Raw genomic sequence first — 27,513 nt, 5'->3', positions numbered from 1 at the left:
CTTCTTTCCTGTCTCATATGATCTGTGAATATTTTCACAGATTTGGTTACTGTCATTCCAGCCTCACTGTGAATTTGAGGGTAGGGATGTGCCACAAACTTCTGTTGTGTTCTTAATAGACTCTTTGTTAGTGCTTGGCACATAGTATATGCTCAATGAATATTTGTTCAATTGAACTTAGATGACTGACAGTCAGAGAAAAAAAATCCAGGTTTACAAACTGCAGTCAGGAAGACACAGATGCTCTGGAAGTGGGATTATACAGCCTGAAGCAAGACCCCTCCTTGCCATTTGGTGGTAGATGTCCAAACTGGGTACCTATTCCAGCCCTAAATGCCTCCCAGTTTTACTCTATGGCTTTCACACAGCAAACTGTTTGGTTGAGACAAAAGAAGCTGCCATGCCTCCTCTGTTGTCAGGAAATCTAAAGTGTTCCTCGTTATCTTTTCAGTGGCCCATTTCAGCATGTAAAAAGAGAGAGACAGTTCACTTAGCCTCATTTTCTAATGAATATAAATACAGATCCCTGCCCCGAATAGTGCCAAAGTTCATGTGAGAATTCCTTATGCCCAAAGATCCTGTGAGTTGAGTGGCTGTATAAGTGCAGATGCACTTGGGGAGGAAGCGTAGGAATCGGAGGGTCCTATGTTAAGTATTAGGCTGATGCAAAAGTAATTGAGGCTTTTGCCACTACTTTTAAATGGCAAAACTTGCAATTACTTTTGCACCAACCTAATAATAACAGGAGTTATTTGTAGAATTGATGGATTTTAGAAGGGTAAAAGGAAAAAGGAAAGCTAAGAAATGTGAAACAAAGAAAAAAAGGAGACAACTTAGTTACACGCCAAGTACTTAAGTGAGCGAGAAGAGAAATAAATTCTGGAATCTGTCTATTAATAATTCTTCCTCACCCACATGATAAAAACAGTAGCTTCCAATCTGAGACACGCTCATGCAACTTCCTCTGTGACAGAGTGCTCTGAACACTATGTGATTGGGACCATAGTGTTCTCAGTATTGCACTTTCTATGGTAAATTTGGCTAAGAAACAGTTTTTTTCTTTTCCTATAAGTCAAAAGAAAGTCCTTCTCCTAAACTAACTAAAATATAAAATCTGTCTGACTCTAGGAGATTTTTTTTCTGCAGACAAATTCAAATTAAATGATAACATCTCTTAAGGATTTCTCACCAGCATCAGATAAAAATACATTGAATCCAAGCTATTGTTTGAATGGACAATACTTACTTGCACATACACACCATCAGCTGCAGGGGGCGCCAATGCCTTTTCCCTCAGGCCCTTCAGAAAAGGCGGTGTAGCTGGAATTTTAATTTCTTCCTGTGTCTGTTAAGTGTGATTATTGATGAAGTACTGAGCTCATCCCAGTACCCAAATTGAAGCTTCTCGAACATATACGAAATGGAACTGGGCTTTACAACGAAGGCAAATCTAGTTCCCATGTTTAAAATAGTCTCCTGGGGTCCCTGAAAAGTAGAGAATATATTTTAAAAGAAAAGAACTGTGTTTTGTATCAAAACATAGTTTTTTGAGTCATAACCAATTAGGACTCTACTCCCTGCAACTCCAAATACCTCTTCTCATAGAATATAGTGACCAGAGGCCACATCAAGAAATGAGGAACTTAATATCTAGAGAATTTTTATGGTTAATAAATACCACAGTCTCAGCCTCTTTTCTTCTGGATGTTAGAAGGAAAAGGATAATTAAATGAGAGTTTAGATCTCACATAAAAAGTTAATATACAGGTTAAATAAAAATATAAGTGGATTTATTTTATAGAAGTTTTCATAATGGGTCCCAAATACTTCATTAAGCATTTCTGGATAAAAATATGTAAAGCTCTTTATAAGCTTTTGTTAATAAATTAAATACCATTTCTCTATAAATATACGTTGCATTAAGCTTTCCTGTTAGAGTTTTCAGGAAACATTTCAAATAAAGTGGCCAGGCATATCCCATTTGAGATGAATGAGATCATTAGGAAACACTTATATCTGAAATAAGCACTGAGATCACTCTGCATACAACCTAAGGGCCTTAATTTTTTAAATATTTCAAACAATGTGCCTCTTTCAAATTATTAGATGTAGAGACATTTAAGGAATTGATTCAATTAGCCCAGAAGAGGGGAATGCTATAATGTGTGATTTATTTTTGAAGATAAATTAAAATGCAAGTGTATCTGTTAGGAAAGGTAGGCTGTCATCATGGTTAGTAACGGGAACAGGAAAGCAATTAAGCAGGGCCACCTGAGGCTGAAATAGCCCCTAAACATGGAAGCTTGACGTTCAAGCTGGACATTCGGTTACTGTCAAAATCAAAAGTATATCTTCTTTGAGAGGGATCTTTGAGCTGCATTTAGTTCCCTTCATTGATTTCTAAAGCATAGTTCTCAACTTAACAAATACTTTTCTCCCCTTAACTGCAACTAACAAGAAACCTAAATTATTATGGTTTCATAACTTAAAGCCAAACTTCACATAAAGCTGATGCCTTAAAATTATAACTTTGCATTCTATTATTTAGGTGAGGAAATATGAGGCAAGAATTTATTTTTCTCCTCTGCAACTCCAGGATATTGGCTCCACCAGGCCTAATAAATTGTTTTCATAAGGAAATAAATAGAGCATGCTGCAGCTTAGGTTCCCTTATGCAAGGGGTTTCAAACAAGATGTATCGTAAGCAATAAATAATTACAGAATGGGGGTGGGGATGGGAGGAGAAACACTGTAAAGGTGGGAAAAAAAACAGTTTCTTAGCTAAATTGGGGGGAAAAGGCTGAAATTCAAATTGTTAGAAATTTGAAGGTAGTCGACTGTCTTTTTATTTTTAGAGACAGCGTCTCATTCTGTCACCCAGGCTGGAGTGCAGTAGTGTGATCACAGCTCACCACAACCTTGAACTCCTGCTTCAAGTGATTCTCCTCCTTCAGCCTCCTGAGTAGCTAGGGCTATAGGAATGCACCACCACGCCTGGATATATTTTTTTTTTCGTAGAGGCAGGATCTTGCTATGTCGTCCAGACTGGTCTTGAACTCCTAGCCTCAAGCAATCCTCCCACCTTGGCCTAATTACAGGTGTAAACCACCTCATCTGGCCAAAGACTGTCTTCTTAACTATTGTGAAATCTGTACAGGATATGAGAAAATACTAAAACAAGATGATAAAAGAAAGAGAAGGGAAATAAGAATGTGAGAAGAGGTGTTAAGGCAGTCTTGAAAGTAATAGCCATGTAAATCTTACAAACTGAAACCAAGAACATGAACACCAAAGAAGCATTTATAATTCACTGTTCTTTTCCGCTAAATCTTGTCCCTACCTTGATTTAAAAAGCTTGAACAACGGCCGGGCATGGTGGCTCATGCCTGTAATCCCAGCACTTTGGGAGTCTGAGGAGGGTGGATCACTTGAGATCAAGAGTTCGAGACCAGTCTGGCCAACATGGTGAAACTCCATCTCCACTAAAAATACAAAAATTAGCTAGGCATGGTGGCGGGTGCCTGTAATCCTAGCTACTCAGGAGGCGGAAGCAGGAGAATCGCTTGAACTCAGGAGGCAGAGGTTGCAGGGAGCCGTGATCATGCCATTGCACTCCAGCCTTGGTGACAGTCTCAAAAAAAAAAAAAAAAAAAAAAAAAAAACTGATGGGGAAAGCAAAACAAAATTTAAGATCAAGAGGAGAAAATGTTTAATCAGGGAGTGAAGGAAGTTACTTTCACTTATGGTGGAAGTTGTCAAAAGTGCTCTGTCTTTTGCTCAAATCAACCAACAAAAATTCTTATTAAATAGTTATTATGTGTTCTATGCTGTTTCAGGAACTGAGGAAGGCACAAGAGAAACAGGCTGGAGTGCAAGATGTCCACTCACTACAACCTCCGCCTCCTGGGTTCAAGCGATTCTCCTGCCTCAGCCTCCCGAGTAGTTAGAATTACAGGCACCTGCCACCAGGCCCAGCTAATTTTTGTATTTTTAGTAGAGATGGGGTTTCACCATGTTGGTTAGGCTGGTCTCAAACTTCTGACCTCAAGTGATCCACCTGCCTCAGCCTCCCAAACTGCTGGGATTACAGGCGTGAGCCACGGTGATTACGGGCGTGAGCCACCATGCCCAGCCTCTATACCTTTTCTATAGTGTTCTTTTCGCTCTTGTTGAAGCCTCCCTTCTCCCTTAAGACCCAGCCAAAGGCCAACTTTCCCAGGGAGTAGGCGTCCTCCTTGGCGGAGCACTCAGCTCATGTTGTTATGGCTCTTTTCCATGTTTTCCCCACAGCCTCTCATAACTAGTGATAAGTTTTTCCACAGGTATCACTGTTCCCCCTTGCTGGAACCTTCTCTTTCTCCCCAACGAACTCTTAAGATTTTACTTTTTTATTTCTCAATTGTATCTCTAACCTTCTAAGGCTTTGATAAAAGTATATCTTATGAGCATACACTGTTATTAAGTCATAATTTTTGGCCATAGAAATTCCCTGAGTAAAGATCCCTCAACGGCCCAAGCTAAGGTCTGTAGTTTCTCCATGAAAACAATTCACTCAGGTCACTTTTGGGTTCTGAGAGGCTGGAACTTATTTCTATAAACCTAATACTAAAATGAAATATTTTTGTCTGTTTTCACTATTGCTTAGCATCTGAACGCTGAGCATTAGGCAGTTTTAGTTACTGAAAGCATCTAAGGAAAGATGTTTTCTGGCTGATGCTTAATGTTTTCTTAACGCCCAAGAAATGGGACTCCAGCGGCTCTGAAAATGGCATTTAAGATGAGAATCAGGCCAGGCGCAGTGGCTCATGCCTATAATCCCAACACTTTGGGAGGCTGAGGTGGTAGGGTCACTTGAGCCCAGTTCAAGATTACAGTGAGCTATGATGGCTCCACTGCATTCCAGCCTGAGTGAAAGAGTGAGACCCTGTCTCTTCAAACAAAACAAAAAGATGAGAATCAAAGTGTTGCTTGGTAGTGCAGAAAAAGCGTTTATCAACACTGTAGGCCCCCGTCAAGCTGACATTTGGCGTGAGGAGTAAGGAAGGGAAGGGACTTATGCAGGTCTTTCCATGCGGCCTTGATTTAGTTCACGGAGTCCAAAGCCCATTCTGAGGCAGGGTCTCTAGGTTCTTGGTTTACACCCGCAGGCTGACCCACAGACTAGAGGGCAGCTTGTTGGTTAGGGGGGAGATGGAAGCTCAATCCCACAGGGACAGTAAAATGAGCCTAAGGTCTGGCGGGACGTTAGCTCTTAGCGTGTAAGGAACAAGAGAAAAACAAAATAGTGTTTCTGTGGGTGTGCTGGGGTGAGGAGGGGAAACAGCCGTAAGAGGGGATCCGAGAAGAACTAAAGGAGCCCACGAAGCACGCAGCTCCTCAGAAGAGCCGGGGATGACCAAGGCCCATATCCTCCCGCCACAGCGCAAGCCGCCCAGGCGGTCCCGGCCGGCAGAGGGCAGCAACTGGGCGGGCGACGCCTGGCAAGGGCCGCCCCGCGCTGACCCGCTCGCTCGCAGGGATCCTCATTCTGAGCGCGAGGCGAGGGGGACTCGCCCCACCGCCACCTCTCCCTGACCCTCTGGCCACCACGCACCTCGGCCCGGCTGAGGGGAGTCGGAGGGTTCGGGGAGAGGGCGTAGCTGCCGAGAGCCTGGCGCCCCTGCCCGGAGGAGAACGGAGGACGCCCTCCCGGGTCTCCGGAAAAGAAGGGGGACGGGGTTCGGTGGGCCCTGGGACGAGGATGGGAGGGAACCTGGGCGACCTGGGAGCCGCCCTCCGCAGCCTAGACTTCCCCGGCCGCTCTCCGCTCCGAAGCAGCACCGGGCCGCTCCGGTCCCCGCCAGCCCCTGCCAGCTCCGCTTCCGGGGGCCACGACCCCCACTCGACTTCGGCCGCGGTGCGCCTCCCGCCGACTCTGACCCAGGGACCGGGAGACCAAGTCCGGCTGGCCGAGGCCCGCGGGCCGCGGCGCAAGTTCACGCTCCCACCGTCGAGGACTGTGGAGGCAGCGTGGGCGTGGGCTGGTCCCCGCGGCCGGGGGGCGGGGGCACCGGGCGTACTTGACCGTGGGCGCCAAGCGTCCCGGCCGCGCGGCGCGGCCTTTATGTAAATGGAGGCTGCGCCGGGCGTCCTAGGTAGGATGGACCAGCCCCCCCCGCGCCTCGGCCCTCACGTCCAATAAGAAGAGCCCCAGCTTGACACCTGCCTATATACAGGCAAGCGCGCCCCCGGACCGCGGACCGCGCATACAGCCCACACTGCCCCACGCCGCGGGCTAGGGACACCCGGCCCGCCACCATGACTTCCAGCAAGATAGAGATGCCTGGCGAGGTGAAGGCTGACCCCGCCGCCCTCATGGCGTCCCTGCACCTCCTGCCGTCGCCCACGCCCAACCTCGAAATCAAGTACACCAAGGTAAGCGGCCGCCCAGCGCCTGTCGTCCACGGAGACTTTCTAGAACCTTCTTTCGTCTCCCCGATCTCTTTAGCGGGTGAGGGCGGCGTGGCAGGGCCGGGGGGCCGGGGTCGCCGGAGCCAGCCTGTCATCCATGCGCAGCAGAGGGACCCCCTGCCTGCCTTCGGGACTGGGTCGTTTGAAGCCCCGCCGCGGTCTTAGGACGCCTTGAGGACTTGCCCAACTCGAAGCGCAGCGCTAAGGGGCCGCCGTCAACGGCTCCTGCCCCGGATTCTATCTGAGGCTGGTTTCTGTCCGATTCTCCCGGTCCCGACTGCCGCGGGGAAGGCGTCGGAACCGCTTAGTGTCCTCACATGGAGGCCGGGGTTTCCCGTCAGCTTGGCCACGCAGCCTGGCCGTCGCTTCTCGGTCCTCCGCCTTTAGGGCCGCTCGGCTGTTGGTCCCAATCAGGTCCTCCACAGCCCGGAGAGTGCTGAGGGGCTTTCCCGTAAGAAATTGTCAAGACACCAGCGCCCTGGCCGGTTTGACAAATTTCACGGAAACCTGACTGATAAGTACAGTAACTCCAACGTCAACGTTTCATGTGAATTTTGTAGGCAGTGGCAGTTTCCCTGGGAAACTTAGAAAGTTTTATTAAAATTTGTTAGCATGTTCGGTTTTGAACTGAAGAACTTATTTTTTTTATAACGAACTTTGACATCTTGGGTTTGCTAAGCAGAATTTTTGTTGTTGCATCGCCTAAAAAAGAATGTGCGTCTGCTACCTAATATAAAATGAATTTACTTTCCACAAATTCGACATAGAAAAATATGATCGATTACAAACATAGGAGTATTGTAATGTTATAGCATTTTGAGGGAGGTGGTGAGAGAGAGATGGGATTCAAAACCACGTTTCTTGGAGTTCGTTTTGTAGTTCTCTGGTTTGATTTTCTAGTCCTTTCGGTACATTTCTACACCCAACTTCTCCCAATTAACTCAAACGCATAGACGCACATGCATATGGTTAAAGGTTGATTAAAGATGTATTCCATCGTGCTTTTTTTACAAGATAAATTTTGTAGAGAAGTAAATTGTTTGCATCTGGCTTAATGGTTGAACGAGATATACAAGAAACACATCAGAATATTGAGATTTTACTTGCATTGAGTTTTACGTTACAAATCAGGGCGATTTGTGTTTTGAATGTCGATTTAGATGGATTTAATGTACCTGCTAGCTTTTTTAGATGGTGTGACAAATTTTTCAAAGCCGTTTTAATGAGAGGTCGTTAATGGTTATAGCCTTTTAGGCATTGTTTGCATAACAATAGTGCCAATGTGTGGCACTTCTCTGGGTTTAGGAAGGAGCAGGGAAAGCATGCAGCTTAACAGTTTTGTTTTATGAGGGTCTCTAACCTCTTCAGTCTCTTTTTAAAGGTCTTAAAATGGAAGGTCTACACAGGAGAAAAGACCTAACCCTCAGATTTGGGAAGGTTTGATTTTAGTCTTATTTTTGATGGGATTTTTCAAACAGCCTCTGAAAGAAATTTTAGGTATGCAATAGGTACCTTTTTCAGAATTTAATTTGGAAGCTCTTCCAGTTCTCTTATTCCCTAACTACCCCCTCTCTCTTTTCTCTCTTGTTCTCCCCCAGTAGGAAAGACAACTGATTTATAGCTAATTGGAGCCTTTAATGTGGAGTCTTTTAGCTCGGGGAACTTTTATCCAGTATCCACTTTACCACTTAATACAAAGAAAAACAATCAGAAATGAAATAATGGATTGTAACTTGATTCTTTAATTTGTGGGGAGGAGGTCCCTTATTTTTGTCTTGACAAACAACCCTCATAAACACCGAGTAACACTAAAGGCGAGCTCTTTCCACAAAAACTTGTAAAATCAGGTATCTGTGAGCATTTCCAGCCGTTTTCCTCCTCAGCTCTTTAGTGAGACTTCTAAATTTTCTAAGACAAGCATAGTGGACAAGCAGTATTTTTTAAAAAAAACATGAAGAGCAGAAGCTGCTCTTTTGGTAGCCCAGGGTAATGATTTTTTTACTTAAAGGAAAAATAAGATTAATAGCTTTTAAAAAACTAACATGACCAGAAGTGAGGGAAATTATATTAGCAATTTCAAACAGAAGAGTGAACGAGATAGAATGGACAGTCCTTTAGGATAGTGATACCATATTCAATAGGGGATTTTAAAAGGGTAATGGCTACAAAAGTATTATGCTTTAGGGCCTGTTAACTATCACATTTGAAAGAAACACAATATTTGCATCAGAAAATGATCGTATAAGACAGTATGTTATTGTTTTTTGTCTTGCTAAACATACATCTTTAGTGAAGGATACGACTTTCTGTATGATTTTTCAGTGTGATATTGGGACCCACATAAAGTCACTACTTGCAAATAAATGACCAGACAATGAGAATTTCAAGTAATGTGCACTTAGAAAACTTTGTTCTTGTGATCTTGTATTTTTGCTCCAACTTCCTCCTCCTTCTAGAAGTATTTCACATTTTTAATAAAGGGAATGGGAGAGATGACCAGAATTAAAAGTTACTGCCTTTGCCTGCCAGAGGTCCAGTGGAAATGCTCCAGAATTCAAGTTCATTCCCTAAGGATGTTGAAAGGGCTAAACTCATGGTTTTGTATGGACTTTTAGGCAGTTACATTCCATTTTTTAAAATACACTTACCACTCTGAAATTCCAGTATCCATATTAGACCAGTGATCAATGGCAATACCATTTTTGGAACATGTCAATTTCTATTTCCCTAATACAGCAAGCTGGACCCCAAGTTTTAAAAGTGATCCCTTATTAAGGAATGTGATTTTTAAAACAGATGGTGTTAGTCAAGGAGGAATGAAAACTAACATGAAGTATTGAGGGGACCAATTTGGTACCAAGAGAATGTGCTCTCCTTTGCATGTATCCTAATAAGACTGCATTCTGATTGCCTTGAGCGATGTGTTTATGAATTAAAAATTTTCTGAGTTGTCTATTTTATTAGTCTGGCTTTTATAATTTTGTATAGCTGATATTATAGGAATACACACATGACAAAATCAAGGCTCAGCACTTTACTGACCGCCCCTGACTGCAGGGGATATCTCTTAACAGATTGCCAGGTCTTTGGAAACTTGCCCTCTGTATTCCACTTCCACCTTCTTTCTTGGCTCTATCTTCTCTTCTGGCTGTACCAGTCTCTCCTTTCCTTCCTCCCTCCCCCAGATCGTTGTGCTGTCTTTCTGTTGGTCAATTTTTCAGTGAGAGTTTATGCCCATAACTAACAGTAACAAAGAGTTTTTTTTTTTTTTTCTGCATCTGATATTATATGGAGCTAAAACACAGGGAGGAAGGGGATATTTATCACATACTGACCTGCTAAAATAGAAGAGGCAAAAAGGCAGTCAACTTAAAACTCAGAGCTAATGTGCATCGTTGAGTCTAGATTTATCTTTTTATTTATTCATTTAAACTTCTGTTTTCTGGGGTCGATTTCAGTTAAATTCAAAAGGCATTTGAGCGGCCATGTTCCTAACAAGGGTGCTTTTCACTGTATTAGACTGGAAACATCTGCCTTCTGGGAGACTAGGGTCTTATTAGAAAGACTGTGTGCCAAAAATTGGTTGTTAGTACAGCAGTAGTTCAGTTGATCAATGTAATAATGATACTTATAATGCCACTTACATTTCCATAGGGCCTAATGGTTTGCCTAGCACTTTCATGTATATCTTGTTTGATCCTTGCAAAACCTTTTGAAGGAGAGAGAGTAGAAATAAATAGAATAATTCATAAGGAAGACATTGGCCTTGACTTTAAAAAAATTGATAGTTTTCCTCACCATACACTTTTTCTAACAGTCTGTGGCACATTGTTTTTTAGTCCTTTTGTTCCGTTTTTGTTTGTTTGTTTTTTTGAGGGAAGGAGTTTAAATCTTTATTTTTTTGTGTTGCTTCTCTTGCAACCATGGAGAAAATATGAACTAGTCTACCCCGCTTAAGAAGGAGCTACCTTTTGTGACTTTTGATTCTAATACTTTAAGTGGCTATTTTTGATTTTTCTATGAGATTTTTTTTTTAATCTGGGGCAAGATTCTTGCCTATGCCAGTAATAATTTCTTAAAAGATAGGTGTGGATCTAGATCCTTCCAAACCTTTACTCAAGATTGTCTGTTTTGGTCATAAATCGTCAGTCAAACTACATGTTAATAGAGGACTTCAGGTTTTTTTTTTTAAATACTTTTTCATAACTATGCAGCTTTTTGGTGTTTGTATCATCTCCATTTAACACAGGGAAGCTGGACAATTTCATCACAGGACTTGAATTAGATAATTCTCCTGGGGTCCTGCCCTGATCCCTTCCACTACATGGGCCTGTGTCATGTGGAATTATCATTTGCTGAGGGACTCCTCATTCTTTATTTCTATAAAATGATGAATGATAGTTTTTCTATTTCAGAGTAGGGTGTTTTGTGCGGTCTGACTTCCTCATAGCCAGGCTTAAGAAAGGCAAATCATGCATAGTTAGTTCTCTGTTGCATCAGTGAAGCACGATGATTTAACCACGACAAAATCAGTAAATATCCCAAGTCCCATCACACAGAGTTATCAGTTCTGAGTCTTTCTTAGTTGGACAATAAAATACAAATACTGATTGGAGTTTTTGTCTCTTTAGTTATCTTAGTGACAGTTTCAGGGGTCAGCAAACTGCGGACTGTCTGCCTGGTTTTATAAATAAAGTTTTATTGTAACACAACTGCACTCATTCAGTTACATACTGTCTGTGGCAGCTTTCTGACTATAATGGCAGAGCAACAGAAACCATATAGCCCACATTTTAGAAAAAACTTGCATGCCCTTCCTTCATTTGGAAAAAGAGAGACTCTGAGTTAAAATAGGCCTTTGATCAAATCCTGATCAGAAAGGTACTTATTAGCTATGTGGACAGTTACATTTATTTGACACATAGTGCCTGATATGGTGCCAGGTCCTAGGGATGCAACAGCACACACACACAAAAAAGATATGCGTGGCATCTTAAAGAGTTTCTTCACTGAGTTTCAATTTCTACATTTGTCATCATTGAGATAATAGTATCTACTTTATGGGGTTAAAAGGACTAAATGAAAAGTGTGTTAAAGTAAGTGGCATATAATGATAGCCAAAATTCTATTGCATTTTTGCAAAGTGATGAATATATATATGTGTGTGTGTGTATATGTAGATATGTATATGTATATCTACGTGTAGATATACGTACGTATACATATACGTGGATATACGTACGTATACATATACGTGTAGATATACGTATGTATACATGTGGATATATATACGTATACCTGTGTATATACATACGTATACATGTGTATATATACATATATATATACGTATGCATACGTATATATGCACATTGGGAATTACTTATCACTGGCATTTCTCTATTGTCTGCCTTTAAGATTGAGTTATGTTTAAATTGTTTTCCTTCAAAATCTTAGAGCTTATTTACAGCAGGTTTATTTACAAGTCTCTGTTGGATCACATGATTGAAAACACTTCCAGGCTTTGAAAATTCCAGTTGGAATAATACGTATGCGTACGTATACATATGTGTATATATGTATACGTATATATACGTATATATATATTTAGAGATCTAAATTAATGGAAACCAATTTTAAGGAAGATCAGAATTATGTGATCAACTGGCCAGGCTCAGTGGCTCACACCTATAATGCCAGCACTTTGGGAGGCTGAGGCAGGTGGATCACCTGAAGCCAGGAGTTTGACACCAACCTGGCCAATCATGGTGAAACCCCATCTCTACTAAAAATACGAAATTAGCTGCGTGGTGGTGCACGCCTGTAATCCCAGCTTCTTGGAAGGCTGAGGCAGGAGAATCACTTGAACCCAGGAGGCAGAGGTTGCAATAAGCTCAGATCATGCCATTGCACTGCAGCCTGGGCGACAAGAGTGAAACTTCATCTCAAAAAAAGAATTATATGATCAACAAAGTTTTATAAAACAGGCCTGTTTTATGTATTCTTTTAATTATTTTTATTAAATTTATTATTTGCATTACTCATAAGAGTTCAATATTCTGGGTAGCTATGGAATCCTCCTTATATATTTACACTGCTTTTTTACCAAATGGGATTCCTGGGAGGGTTTTCCACCAAGGTGTTGTCTTTACTAAAAAAGTTACTAAAGCAATTTCTCTGACAGTATTTTAATAATAAAATTAGATATCTTGACATTTGTGCCAAAATATAGCATGAATATGCTTCAGTATGCCCGATTAGCTGAGCCTAAACTCCAGGCTGCAAATAGATGTTTCTGGCATTTTAAGTAGTTAGGATAAAAATACTGACAAGATATTGGTACATAAATGTGGGAAGTATGCAGCATACAAGGACATTCTCAGAAGGTAGATAACTTTTGGCAATGGGAAGGTATCTTACTTTATATAATTTAAATACGGAGAAACTTTTACTAGTCCTGACTGTCCAAGATAACATACGAAATTTTGAGAGCATTTTCCAGGAGGAGTCACCTTCCAGAAAGTAAAAGCACCAGGCAGTGGCTATTTTGAAACACCTCCTAGCATTTCTTTAATTTCTTTATTGACTGTGACAGGTAATTTGAAAGCCATTCATTTCCCCCCAAACACCAAATCTAATTCACGTAGAGGTGATTGCTGTAATGTCACCTGGGTTAATTTTTAATTGCCTTTAATTGTATCTTTGAGATCTATTTCATTTAACCTTTTAAATACATGAAGATTATGTACATTGGGAATTACTTATCACTGGCATTTCTCTATTGTCTGACTTTAAGATTGAGTTATGTTTAAATTGTTTTCCTTCAAAATCTTAGAGCTTATTTACAGCAGGTTTATTTACAAGTCTCTGTTGGATCACATGATTGAAAACACTTCCAGGCTTTGAAAATTCCAGTTGGAATAATAATTGGGTGATTTCACTACCTAGACTTCTGCTGGGCTCTAAACAACACTTCCTTGGGGCTAAACATGGGGATTAATTGACCTCTGTAGAATGTGGTTAAAAATTAGTATGTCTGTGTGTGAACTTTCTAGTTTTTATTATAGAAGGAAGCCTTTCTTTTACTCCAGTTCAGCTCTGTTACTTCCAGAAGTAGTTACCTGCTCTATTTCCTTTCCTCATCAGTGTCTGACCTTTGAAGAGCCAAAGTAGTGTTTCTTTATCACTACAACTCTGGAAAGAGAAAAGCGTTTGTTTAGGTCAAACTGGAAACACCTCTCTCTTATCTAGAAGAATTTAGCATATCATGAATCCGAAAACCCTTTCCAATCCTGATTATACATTTTTCAAAATATTAAAAAGTTATATTTTAATATATTTTATTTTACATTATTTTCATCCATCTATTCATTGGACTTTGAATTTCAAGTCCAGTGACCCTTAGGTTTTTTTTTTTTTTTGGAATATCATTTCTAGGGATTCCTTAAAGATTAAACAGTCAGAAAGTGGTATAGGTTGTATGACTCTTCCCACAAGAAGAATGGAATTATCTCCCAGTAAATGAATCTGGCGAAATATTGTGAGTTTAGGAAACCCACTAATTATTTAGCAAACCCACGAGATATGCAAAAATAACCTATTTCCCCTTTTCCCCACCTCTCACTCCTAACACTCATATACCAGATTTCCAGGCTGAGATGTGTGTGATAGTGGCACGATTTCAGGTGGGAAGGAGGAGGGGAAGGCTTTGCCTGGAAAGGTGAAATTATGAAATGCCTATATGAATTTACAGAGAACAACCGAAAGTCTTATTTCTCTAGGTGTGAAAATTGGACTTGCTCACAGAATCCTTTTTGGGAGAAGATGAAGAATCAGTGTGAGACTATTGGTTAAATTCCCCAATAAAACTGAAACTGGTGAATTCTGCCTCATCTGTGTTTTACAGCTTGATAATGTAATTGCATTATTTAATTTTATTATAATTTTATTATAAAATTTAATTTTAATGTTTATTATCTCAGGGTCATTTTTATTTTTGGCTATAGCCAGAGCTACTCTTGTGCTTCCCTGAATTTATTTATTCATTTGTGTATTTAACATTTTTTAAGGCCTTTTGTGTATAAAGCATTGTGAGTTACTCTGGCAAAGAAAGATATGTAGGTGTGGCCCCTGCTCTGAAGAGGCGGTAGAGGATTCCCATTTGGGTGTGGAGTGGGGTCATGCACACAGTAGCTATTGTTCATGATAGAAGATGCTAAATGCTTGAGATGAATTGAGGATTCAGAAGATAAAGAGATGTTTCCAGCTCAGCAGAAGAACAGCACACTATTGCCAGACATATTTGACAGAAAATGAATTGCTTTAATCATACAGAAAAGTAAAGAAGTAATATAACAAATGTGTGTACCTGTACCTAGATTTGTTCTTAATGTTTTGCAATATTTGCTTCTAATTTTTTAAAAGGAATAAATTGAAGCCCCCATTTCCTTCTCTTTCTCTTCCTTTGTCAGAGGCATTTATCTTCCCTATAGGTGTGTGTATCCGTAAATAATATATGCTATTGTTTTGCGTGGTAACATCTTTTATATAAATGTTTTATATATATGTACCATATATATATATCCTTCTGTAATTTGATTAGCTTGCTAAGCATATGCTCAGTATTCATCCATGTTGTTGGATATACTTATAATTAATTCATTGTAATTGTTGCAAAGTATTCCATTCTTTGAATATATCCTAATTTTTAGTTTCTACTCTTGACATTTATGATGCATCCAGCATTTTGTTATTGCAGTAATGCTGCATTGGACATTCCTGAACATGTCTCCTCATATACCTGGTGAGAGAGCATCTAGGATGTATACTTAAAAGTGATATTGCTGGCTCATGGAGTATATGTATCTACAACTTAATTAGGGATTGCCAAATTTCTGTCCAAGATGGTTATACTAGTTTCCACCACCAGTATATTCCCAGTATGTACACCTCCAGTATATCCCACCAGCAGTGTATCAGAGTTCCCATTAGTCTACATTTTCACCTATACTTCAGATTCTCATACTTATTAAATTTTGCTAACCTGGTAAGTGTGAAATGGCATCTCATTGCTACTTTGATTTGTGTTTCCTTGATTTCTTGTGAGATTGAGCATCATTTCATGTTGGCCATTTGGTTTTCCTCCTTTGGCTAATTTATCATTTGCTCATTTTTCTATGTTGTGTATTTACTGATTTGTTACCAGTTTTTATAAATGTATTCAGGATTATAATTTTTATCAGTTATTTACTATGCAAACATTTTCTTTCCTCTTGTAACTTTCCCTCTTCTTTCTTTTTCTTGTGTAATTGTCATACAGTTTTAAATGCAAGTAAAGAAGGATTTTTCCTTTAGAGTCCTGTTTCAGAAATCCATTCTTATTCCAGATTTTTCAAGGCATTCTTTTTGTAGTCTTCTGAAAGTTTATTTTTGCTTTTTGCATTTCTGTCTTTACCTCCTAGAATTGGTAATTGCTTATGCATTGGGACAATAATAAATATTAAAGACAAATGATGTAGCATTGGAAAGTCAAACAATATTGATGTTTAAATAATTTTTTAAAATTGTATTCCCTGAAGTCTTGGAATCAGATTAGGAAGTCTAGAATGTGTGGTCTTCTCTGTAATGGGAAAATAGGAGAAACTGGTTCTACTTTGATTGATGGTTTTAATACATACTAGTTTCCCTAAACTAAGAACAGTACTGTGTTCCACAAACCTACCTCTAGGCGGCCACTGTATAAAACTCTAGGATAACATGATTATTATAACTTATTCATGTCAAGACTTAATTTCCCTACCTTTCTTACATTATCTAGAACAAAATAAGCACTTAAATGTTAACTGTGGTTGTACTCTTGCTCATGTGCGCTCGCACTCTTTCACACACATCACTCATTTTTGAAGGGTCAAGATAAATTGATGAATTATTTACTCTGTGCTGCTGATAGATGTGGAGAAAACATGGATAGGTAGCAAATAATTTAAAAAGAATTTCTAAAAGAAAGACCTTTTTCTTGAATAACTCTACATTATTCAAGAATAATATACTTCATCCTGTTAGTGAAGAGAATTTAAATTATTCCTAAGCACCGGGTCTGAAAATAACATTACTTCTTATTTTGTTAATGTTTTAACTTAAGTTATAAACCCAAAGCTGGTGTATATCTTTACCTTTGTGTTTGAATTTCATCAGTGATTTGGTTCATGCATGTGTATCTCTAATTTTAAAGAAGATATTGTGGAAGTGTGAAATTCTCCAACCTTAAAACTAAAACTACCCCTTTTGTGTATATACTTACATATAATACCTGACAATTTTGGCTACACACTTATTTTTTGATAATGAATGTATATCCTCTGAGCATTCATATTACTTATTTGCATTTCTCAGTGGTACAATTTTTGCATTGTATTATATTTTTCTGTGTAACTCCCTACTTCTAAACTGTACTAGATTATAAACTCTTATTTATCATGGTGTTTCTGAAGTACCTAGCTCAATGTCTAACAACGTAGAAACTTCGAGAATGTTTTCTTAATGAATACTTGTTATATTTAATACCTATGACTTTTATTATTAATACTACAATATTCAAAGTACTTTTCACATATGATTACACTAAATTCTTGGGGCAACACTATGATGTTGATATTATATTAATATCTTCATTTTATAAGTGAGAAAATCAAGCATATTAAAGTTAGTTTTTTCAGGCTCAATAGCAATAGTGGGTGGCAGTTCCAGGACTCAATACTCCTCCTTCCCTAGTCGTAACAATAAGGACAAACATAATAACCACTACAAAGACAATACAATCTGGACTATTAACCTAAAGCCTTGCTGAGTGTTTTATAGGAAACCCCAAGCCCACTTGGGGTCAACTACAAATCCCATATTTCATTCAGATCTTAAGTCTAATTCCACTCAGTATTGTCCGCAGCTATCATAAGCAACAATTCCAACCAGACAAAAGTGGGAGTATGAATTAAAGAAAAGGGAGAGAATTGATACAGTTTGACACTTTAGGTATAGGTCACCTGGGAATATGTGATTATTTAGGTTATGATAAAGAACTATGTTTTTCGATCCTCATTGGTCGTGTAGTCACACACTGCCCTTAATAACACCTGTTTATTGGTTTTGTTTGCATTCAAAAAGTGTTTTCCTTTTTTTATGGCTGTTAAGATTGACTTGGGAGTGAGGATGTGTGAGGCTATTGAGGATAATATATTTTACATTCTTTCTACTGCTTTCTGTGCCCCAGTGGGCCATCATTTTTTGGAACTGGGCTATAATTTCTGTGAGAGAGATGCTTGCCAGAAAGAGTTGGGTGGGTATGTTCCATCTTGTCTCTTATGAGCAATCATCTTACTAAGGCTTAATTACTATCAGATCCTTCTGTTACCTGTAATCTCAGTGGGGAGGCAGAATAGAGGAATTCATGCAGTACTCAAACTTTGAGTTTCAGCAACACAAAGGGGTGGCATTTGGGGTGCACAATTAATGTTTCGTTATAAATGATTGAAAAATCCTCTCTAAAGAAACTGCTAAAAGGATGTCTCCTTTAAGCCAGATCTTGCAATCTCCAGATTTCTCTGACTTCACTTTTAGAGAGAACAGATCTTTCTGTTTTACTTCTCAAACTGATGCCCTTTCTCTCCTTTTTTATTCCTCCCCTTTTGTGCTTCTCTTCTGCTTCCCTTGGTGTTTCTCTTAGGACAGGCACCTGATGACTCTTATTTCTCCTTTAGACTCATTTACCTGTTTTCATGAAATGGTCAGTTATGCCTGGGAACCTTTGTATTTGGCTCTCCCAGCTGTTGGCCTAAATGGTCCTTTGGGAGACCAGAAGCAATGAACCTGGAATAACCACATTTGACTTCTGGGAGCCCTCTTGAGAATTTAGTAATTACTTAATGGATTGAATTGGCGACATATACTATTCCAGATAACAGCCTGGGTTGCATTAAATTAACCTTCACAAATGGGTATTTATTGGTGTACTCTTAAAAGACTACACGTGTTGGCTGTAATTGCTCTTCCATGTTTCTCCATGCTGATAGGTATTTGTACTGAGTGAAAAATTTCTGAGATTAAAGCCTGGGTGGTAGTTGTAGCCATTTAGTGATGTGTGTCATTGTCTTCAGCACATTGAGCATAAATCCTGTCTTGTAAACAGCAAGGAGACTAATGAGGTTTGCCCACATTCTGGTATCATTACCAGGAATTCCAACAGAGAAAAACAGAAGGCTTAGAAAAGAAGTACACAAAACAGTGATTTTTGGAACTCTTGATGATCTGATTTAAGGAGAAAGATTATTGCTCAGCATTTAGTATAGGCGTGTATGCACAAATAGGGGTACATAAAGTACACTTAGCCAAAAGAAAACAAACATTTTGCTTTCACTGAACACTTGCAAAGTCACTAACTTACTGCTACAGAGATGAGGGCCTTATTTATGAGTGTCTGTAATTCTGAGTGGTGTAAAGGGGACAACTGTTGAAATAATGCAGCTGTTAAAATGATAGCATGCTTTTTGCTTTTTTGGAACACCTCATAATTTCAGTGAACTAAAATTCCACACCAATTTTAGTTTTACAATTTTTGGAGTATTTCTGCTGTCATTTTCAGTGATAGGCACACATGACTTTAGAACACAAAAATCTCTTAGAAGAAGCATTTTAAATGTGGCATTTTAGGTTTATTTCAACCAGAATATTAATTTCCAGTTTATTTCAGTTTATTTCATAAACTGAATAAATTCCAGTTTATTTCAAACTTTATTATTACTGTTAAGTAATGTGTGTTTTATAATGTCACACCAAGGGATCCAATTACTGTTTAATTCGTAGACTAATTTTTTTCTTGGACTTAAATTTTTATGAGAGCCAATATCATGGCTGCCTTGACACAGAGTGTGGTCCATACATCTTCGTGTTTGATGAATGAATAAATGAATACATACTAGACAATAAATTGTCTGATTTCATTTGCAGAGTCATGAATAGTTAAAATGCCAGGACTAGAAAGTGAATTCCAAGGTAAAGTGTTTTGAAAAAAATTTTTTTCAAATGTGCTTCCTTTAAAGAATGTATACACGCATCCACTTTGGAAAACTCTTCTGCTTCATTCCCACGCATTTACCCCTTCCTTTGAAATAGAAACCTTTCAGAGTACCTTGCAGAGCAGTGAACAAGGCAATGGACAGGGCATTAGAAGACCCGTGTTCTGACCCCGGCTCTGCCACTTATGTATGTTCATTTAACAGTTTCTTGGATATGCAGGCACTGAATAAATACTTACCGAATTAGTGAATGAACAAAATAATTTGATCATTTATTATCTACTCTATAATGGGACCTGGAAATATGAAAATGCTTTGTGATACTGGGTACGCCACTTAAATTTCCTGGTAACAGGAGGCAGAGGTTGCAGTGAGCCGAGATCGCGCCACTGCACTGCAGCCTGGGCGACAGAGCAAGACTCCCTCTCAAAAAATAAAAAAAATAAAAAATAAATAAATCCTGGTAACAGTTTTATCATAAAATGAGAGACCAGAATGAGATGCTTATTAATTAATCCACCTACTTTTTAAAAGTGTTGGATTAGAAAAGCTATAAGATTTCTTTACCCCACCCTGACTAATTAGAACTCTTTATTTTCCTGGGCCCAGAACTTGGGATTATGGGTGTCTAAAAGACAATACTGAACTGCTTGCATATTTAGTTGTGGTCTTTTTAGAGCCGAAAATTTGCACTCAAACAATTTTGATGAAAATACTGTCTCTCAACAGTGTACTCATAGTTACCAAAGAGTAGTCCACAGAATCCCTGTTAATGATTCTCGTTATATAAATGAGTGGCTAGCAGTGTCATAAAGATCCAGCAGAAATCAAAATGTTTCATATTTGCTAAGGACTTACCATACTAGAAATTAGAGCAGTGACTCCCAAGAGACTTCCTCCTTTGAGTCTTGGTGAAAATTGATTTTAATACTTTGTAATAGTAGTAGGCAGAAAATATTTGTTGTCATTTCTCCTCCAGACCATTTGAGCAGCTTTCCTGCCAAGCTAAGCTCATGAAAACCATGGAGGGTGAGGAAGCGTGGTGGCAAGGGAACTTGTCAGAAGCTTACAGCTTTTCACTTGAGTCTAATAGAGACTTAGCACTTTGCAGGTCAGTGCCACTGCTATTTGTCTCTGACCTAAGAGATCTGGAGTTCTTCACATCAAAACCACATCTTGCTGAGCAGAGATCAAACGTAGTAAGGTAAGAATTCTGCCAGTGATTTATCATGCCAGGGAGAGTGATCAGGCCATATGGGGCCACTGCAAATGAAGTTGACATTCTGGCAGTTTCTCATATAGACCTCTCATGTAGTTATGGCTAGTTTTTCTTGTAGAGGAATTCCGGGTCAAGTGGCAGCTTTCAGTGGTATTGCTTAGGAGAACTGACCTCCAACATGAGGTTTATTTCAAAATGAAGTCCTAGCAAGAGTTTTCTAATATTGTATTTAAATGGCAAATAGGGATCTTGACCAAATTTGAGCTTTTCATTTGTCTCCTTTCCTCTTTTTTTCTTTTCTGGGAAGTTGCCTATCTAAAAAAATAAATAAAAAGAGAAAATTAAGTTTAAGATCTACAAAAATTTCTCAAAATGTTGTATGTGATTTTAAAATGAACTCTATAAATTATGTACAATTAGGCTTATTAGTTTATCATCACAGTTTATTAAGTCAGGGTCCTTTAGGAATGATTTACTGCAAATAATATTATAATCCAGTTCCTGGGGTAAGAGGAAGCATCACATTTAAGGAATAATTTAATTCTTTAAATACGATTATTTGCTAAGATCTGAGTTAAGTGCAAACCTTTTCATTTGACAGAAAAAAAATCAATAATTCTTCTTTAACTATTTATATCAACAGATACGTAACAATGATTGTGCTACATAAAATTCAGCTTTTTGTTTACTGTCACAAGCAAATGTTTAGTCTCCTGTGGAGAAATCACTCATTTATTGGTTCAAAGCCTTATTCAACCTTAGGATACGCACTGGGGTGTTCAAGCCCTTCCTTGCACAGTTGTTTGCTTTGCAGCGTAAATGAAAGATGATATTCACATTTAAACATAGTGGTTCAAGACATTAACTTCTAATGCAACTGAAGATGCTAGTTGCTACTTTTGGTTTTCCTTTTTTTGTGATGAGAAAAATGTCCATAGTTGAAATAGGCTTTAGTGACTAGAACTAGGTCTTAACCTGTGTATCAAATTCACTTGATTTGTTGAATTATCACTTTATCTGTTTATAAACTGGAAATTAATATTCCGGTTGATAAAGTACTTTGCCTCTGCAGGGAGCAAGTTTAAATGCAATAATGAAATGGAATTTGTCTTAGTTTTCACTTGCCATTCTTGGAACACATACAACATCCATGAAAACGTGATAGGATTGTCAGATAAAATACATGATTTTTAGTGAAATTTGAAGATTAAGTAAATAATGAATTAGTTTTTTTTTAGTATCAGTATACCCTATGATTTCCCATACTTAAACTGAAATTTTCTTTACTGTTTTTCTGAAATTCATATTTAATTATATTTTTATTTGCTAAAACTGGCAGCTCTAAACTGTGAGAGAAATCATTGGTGATTTTTATCTGTGACCAGTTAATAAACATCATTTTAATGTAAAATGAACTAGCATTAAAAGCAAAAACCAAGGAATTCTTTAAAACTGGTGCACTGGAATAATGAAGAGCACAGTAGAAAGACTTTTTTTTCTTTTTTTTTTTTTTTTTAACCCTAGCAATACTATTGAATAAATAGGGCAAATAAGCCCATTGTAAAAACAGCTTAATCTCCTAAATGAATTGCTCCAACCTTCTAATTCAAAATCATACAAACAAAAACATTGAGATAAGCTGGGTGCTTTTTCAAATGGGGACCCCCGCGGCTTTGAAAATAAACACTTCAGCCCCCTTCCCCCTCAAGACCCACACTCACACCCACTAGCCTTTCTGATGTCTTCCATTTGCAAATGAACAGGCTGAATTCTGAGAAAGACAGAAGACTAATTGAACCTAGGGAAGATAGGCAGAGGAACATTTGTTTCCAAGCAGAAGACAAAAAGAAATCATGTTACATTCTCAGTTTTCAAGATGGCGGGGGGGGGGGGGGGGGGGGGGGGGGGGGCGGAATAAAAGCCATTTCTCTTGAGTTTTCTTCTCTCAAAGTACATTTCCCACACCGCTGTTGAGACCCTCTCAGGGCCAGGCAGCCTACCATGTTTGAACCAGCCTGCATTAGCCTGTCTCCATGGCAGTGTCAGAAGTGGGTAGCGATCAGACATGTGGGGAGACCAATTAATGTGTTGGACGGCCCTCACCATCTTTACCTCTTTCCCCACCCTATCTGTCTCTGCTGGTTTGGCAAAGGGGTCTTAGTAGCGAATAAGTGAATGAATACTCAAACAGAACAAGGAGTCACTGGCTTTTTAAGAGTACTCATAAATTGCCTTGAATTGATTGCTTATATTCAGAATCAGAATGAATAAAAAGTCTCAGTGCATACTATTGTTAGGCTTTTCAGTAATCCAATACCTTATTTAATCCTTACAACCACTCAACAAAGTGGTTTTTATTATCTTATTGTACAAATGAGAAAATTGAGCCACAGAAAGTTTAAATGATACATCTAAGTCACACCATCTAGGTGTCTTAGGACACCTTCATCAAATTTTTGTGGTTAAAGAAGATTTGATATATTCCTAACATGGAATACTCTTCAGCAGTGAAAAGAACCAAACCACAAGATACATTCAACAACATGGATAAATTGTAAAATACTCTGAGTGAAAGAACAGAAAAGGTACTTACTATGTGATTCCATTCATATGAAATTCTAGAAAAGGCAAAATAATCTATAGTGCCAGAAAGCAGATCAGTGGTTGTTTGGAATGTGAGGGTCAGGGTGGGTAAGAGGGAGGGATTATAAAGGGAAACAAGGAAATTTGTGGGGTGGGGAATGGATATATTCATCATCTTGACTGTGGGGATGGGTGTACATATGCTAAAACTCATCAGATACATACATCTTATTATTATACCTTAACAAAGTATTAAGATTTTAAACATTTAAAAAATAGAGTCCGAGAAGACCTCCATGAGACTCAGCTCAGGTGTTAGTCATACCTGTCATTTGATTAAGGGAGACTGGGAAAATTGGACATTTTAGATCTGTTGTGGGAGTATCCTGCTGTAACCCATGGAATCCTGAGTCAAATGGAACACTAGGTCTGCATCATAGGTCCCTGTAATTCCCCTGGACCCTTTAATCTGAATGACCCAAAGTAGCACTGAATATCTCAAGCAGCATCATTCTGGGAAAGGGGCAGATCCCCCATCTATACTTCCCTTCTCAATTCATTTGGGTCCAGCCTTATCCATCAAAGGCTGACCAAACTGTCCTCTGGGGAACACGACTAGTGACCTTTTGTCTCTGTAGTCTCATCAGTGTCCTTTCACTTTCAGAAGCAGACCTTGAGGTTAGATGGATATGTGAGAAGCTAGGTGGATCTTGGCTACCTGTTAATGTCCTAAGTTATTTCTGTTTACAACATTAACACAGTTTGTGTAATCATTGCACATTAGTACAATGTGTTGGGCATACAACACTTACTTTAAAATACCCAGCTGCTTACTCTGGCACAATCACTTTCTATTAGTATTTTAAAGCTGTTTTAAAATGTTACCTTTAGTTTTACTTTTTTTTTGACCTTGTACTGTCTGAATACTTGAGCAGTCTAGTTAGCAGCCTTTTCTAGTGAAGACTTTTCCTTTTTCATGACTTTCAGCTTAGGACTCAGCATAAGTGGGGTTCAGGGCCTGCAATATTGGGTCCATTATTTAAAACTGTTAATTGATTTAGAATTATAATTGATAAATTAGTCCTTCTCAAAGCAAGCTTTCTAAAACCATGCTTTTTACTAGTAAAAGATTACACTTATTGAACAAAGCCCATGTCTCTATAATATCAAAACATTGACTTTAAAGTGAAAAATGCAATCAATCATCTAGGTGTTTTTTCTATACAATGCCATTTGGGCGTTTTTTTTCACTTTTTAGCCAGATGTTTTGGCGTGAAGCAAAGCGAATGAATAATGGAAGTCAACAGAACCACTCTTGTTCTAACTATATAACCATTTCAGGAAGAAGTTTTTTCCGCCTCTCTAAATGATCTGAGCACTTGCCTTATCGTTTTACTCTATATAGGTAGACTCTTAATTAGAAGTAAAATAAGGTGGGGCTATTTTTTTCAAAGTTAAAAATATTACCTTTGATTATAATGTTTAAAGGACACTAGCCTTACAGAGTGCCATACTGAGATGATCATCAATACAGTTTTTTAAATGTTCTATAGGTAAATGATAGCGCTGCCATTTTCTTGGTTGTTCGTAAATCTCTTTAAAGTAGAAACAGTGGGACAATCATGTAAAAGGAGATAACTACCATTAAGTCCTCAAACTACTTCTTTATATTGTTTAACTAAACTTTTTCATATAAATCAATCTGGGTATTGATTTGCTATCTGGTACTCTCTTATGAGGAATGAAAACAGTTTAATGGCAAGTTGAGTAAAATTTAACTCTCCAAGGTACAATCTAATGCAGAGTTTAATACAAATCATTTGAAGCATTTACTATTAAAAAAACAAAATGTTTTATTACTGAAATAAAACATGGCAGCTTTATGTCAAAGATTCACTGAGGATAGGAAATTATTTACACCTAACTCCTATCAATACCTGCTGCTTTTAGAATTCCTCAGGCTTTAGATTCCCCAATTAGAAAATCCATGGCAGCCTGCCTATATAGTTATGGCCATTTTGCTGTGGGCTGACAAGTGTGATAAGCCTAGTTTGTCCTCTCTTGTTTTCCTGTTGCAAAAGTGGCCAAGCAAGGCAGGCTGTATGGCTAGTAAGTTTCACTGTTTTGAATCTTTATCCAACTAACTGTTGAGATTTATACAGCAACTTTTAGAAGAATCTGATGCTGTTGACAGCCAATCTTAATTCCTTATCCCAGCCCCACTTCTTTTTCTAGAAACATGATATTATTATATCCTTTGAGCACCTACTACATGTTAAGTGCTGTTAAGATGTGGGGCACATGGATACATATGTAACAAACCTGCACATTGTGCACATGTACCCTAAAACCTAAAGTATAATAAAAAAAAAAAAAAAAAAAGATGTGGGGAAAACTAAATGAAGCCAGCAGACCTTTCTTCAAGAACTTAGGGAAGAGAGAAACTCCCATTTTCACCAGCTATACTTCAGGCACATTTCACATTTTATCTCACTAATTGTGCAATAGCTCTGTAAGGTAGACAGGTCTTATTTCTGTTTTTACAGAGGAGGAAACAAAGCTCAGAGAGTTTAATAGCTTGCTCAGGATTTACACAAGTGGCAAAAGGCAGACTGGCATTAAAATGGAGGTCTTTCAACTCTACCTCCCCCATTCTAGGTTGTTCTATGAGGAAGATGAAGGAATACGTACAAGATTAATCACCTCAATCTTTAATGAATTTCTTGATTTTTCTTTACTTTGTTTTACATACATAGATGTGACCCTTGTAACATTTAACCATCAAGCTTGAATAAATTAAGCAACTCTACACCTGTCTTGGGGGAACAGACTTGCTTGTTACCTTGCTATCCTGATGCTCTCTTTTGAAAAGTAAAATTGTATAAACCAGCGTAGTCACTTTTAATTGGCTTTCAAAAAGCCCAACTTCATGATCTTTACTGTCTTAACACAGGAATACAACCATCTGCACCATTCACATGTCAGACTACCTTCCTTGGAGACTGTGAGATATCTATTCCTTTGTGGTTTGAGAAGGGACATTTCTTATTGGCAGAAAGCCTTTGTTGCAGGGAGTATTGTCCTTATTAGAGTTCTTAAAAGCATTCTATTAGGAAGGTGAAATTGCTGAGATAAGAAGATATATGACATTTCCTGCCATGGTGCCCAGAATCTAAGATGCTTTGAAATATTGACAAAAGGAAATTGTACTTACAGATTTTTTTCAAATGCATGTGTGGAGTGTCTCTAATAAAGTACCATTATGAATTTTTATTTTAATTCTCTTAGGTGGAAGAAGAAATTGTGGGCCAGACAGCAGTGACCATATTCTTTTTAAATTATACTTTTAAGTTCTAGGGTACACATGCAGAACATGCGTTTTTGTTACATAGGTATACACGTGCCATACTTAGCCCCCCATCCCCTGACAGGCCCGGGTGTGTGGTGTTCCCCACCCTGTGTCCACGTTCTCATTGTTCATCTCCCACTTATGAGTGAGAATATGTGGTGTTTGGTTTTCTGTTCTTGTGTTACTTTGCTGAGAATGATGGTTTCTAGCTTCATCCATGTCCCTGCAAAGGACATGAACTCATCCTTTTTTATGGCTACATAGTATTCCATGGTGTATATGTTTCACATTTTCTTTATCCAGTCTATCATTGATGGACATTTGGGTTGGTTCCAAGTCTTTGCTATTGTGAATAGTGCCACAATAAACATATGTGTGCATGTGTCTTTATAGTAGCATGATTTATAATCCTTTGGGTATATACCCAGTAATGGGATCACTGGGTGAAATGGTATTTCTAGTTCTAGATCCTTGAGGAGTCGACACACTGTCTTCCACAATGGTTGAACTAATTGACACTCCAACCAACAGTGTAAAAGTGCTCCTGTTTCTCCACATCCTCTCCAGCATCTATTGTTTCCTGAATTTTTAATGATTGCCATTCTAACTGGTGTGAGAGAGTATCTCTTTGTGTCTTTGATTTGCATTTCTCCAATGACCAGTGATGATGAGCATTTTTTCATATGTTTGTTGGCTGCATAAATGTCTTCTTTTGAGAAGTGTCTGTGCATGTGCTTTGCCCACTTTTTGATGGGGTTGTTTTTTTTCTTGTAGATTTGTTGAAGTTGTTTGTAGATTCTGGATATTAGCCCTTTGAACAGTGACCATTTTATAAAGACTTTGGCATT

At 38.6% G+C, this 27,513-nt stretch overlaps 1 protein-coding gene across 3 annotated transcripts in view; it reads left to right on the top strand.

Moving 5' to 3' along the window:
* The first annotated feature begins 6,047 nt into the window (after positions 1–6,047).
* The window catches only part of LOC116463519 (retinal dehydrogenase 2), a 125,673-nt gene continuing 104,207 nt past the window's right edge, over positions 6,048–27,513 (top strand). The window contains exon 1 of one of the 3 annotated variants that reach the window (XM_058434699.1): positions 6,048–6,414. In XM_058434699.1, coding sequence (XP_058290682.1) covers positions 6,298–6,414 — 117 coding nt within the window. In that variant the 5' untranslated portion in view covers positions 6,048–6,297. Of the gene's footprint in view, positions 6,415–7,049; positions 7,165–27,513 lie in introns of those variants that run through there. The other 2 variants (XM_032146650.2, XM_058434700.1) reach the window with 2 other exon arrangements.

The sequence above is a fragment of the Hylobates moloch genome, unplaced genomic scaffold (genome assembly GCF_009828535.3).
Source record: "Hylobates moloch isolate HMO894 unplaced genomic scaffold, HMol_V3 SCAFFOLD_40, whole genome shotgun sequence".
Lineage (NCBI taxonomy): Eukaryota > Metazoa > Chordata > Mammalia > Primates > Hylobatidae > Hylobates > Hylobates moloch.
Note: the sequence above shows the minus strand (reverse complement) of the source record. Positions and strands in the feature narration are given on the sequence as shown.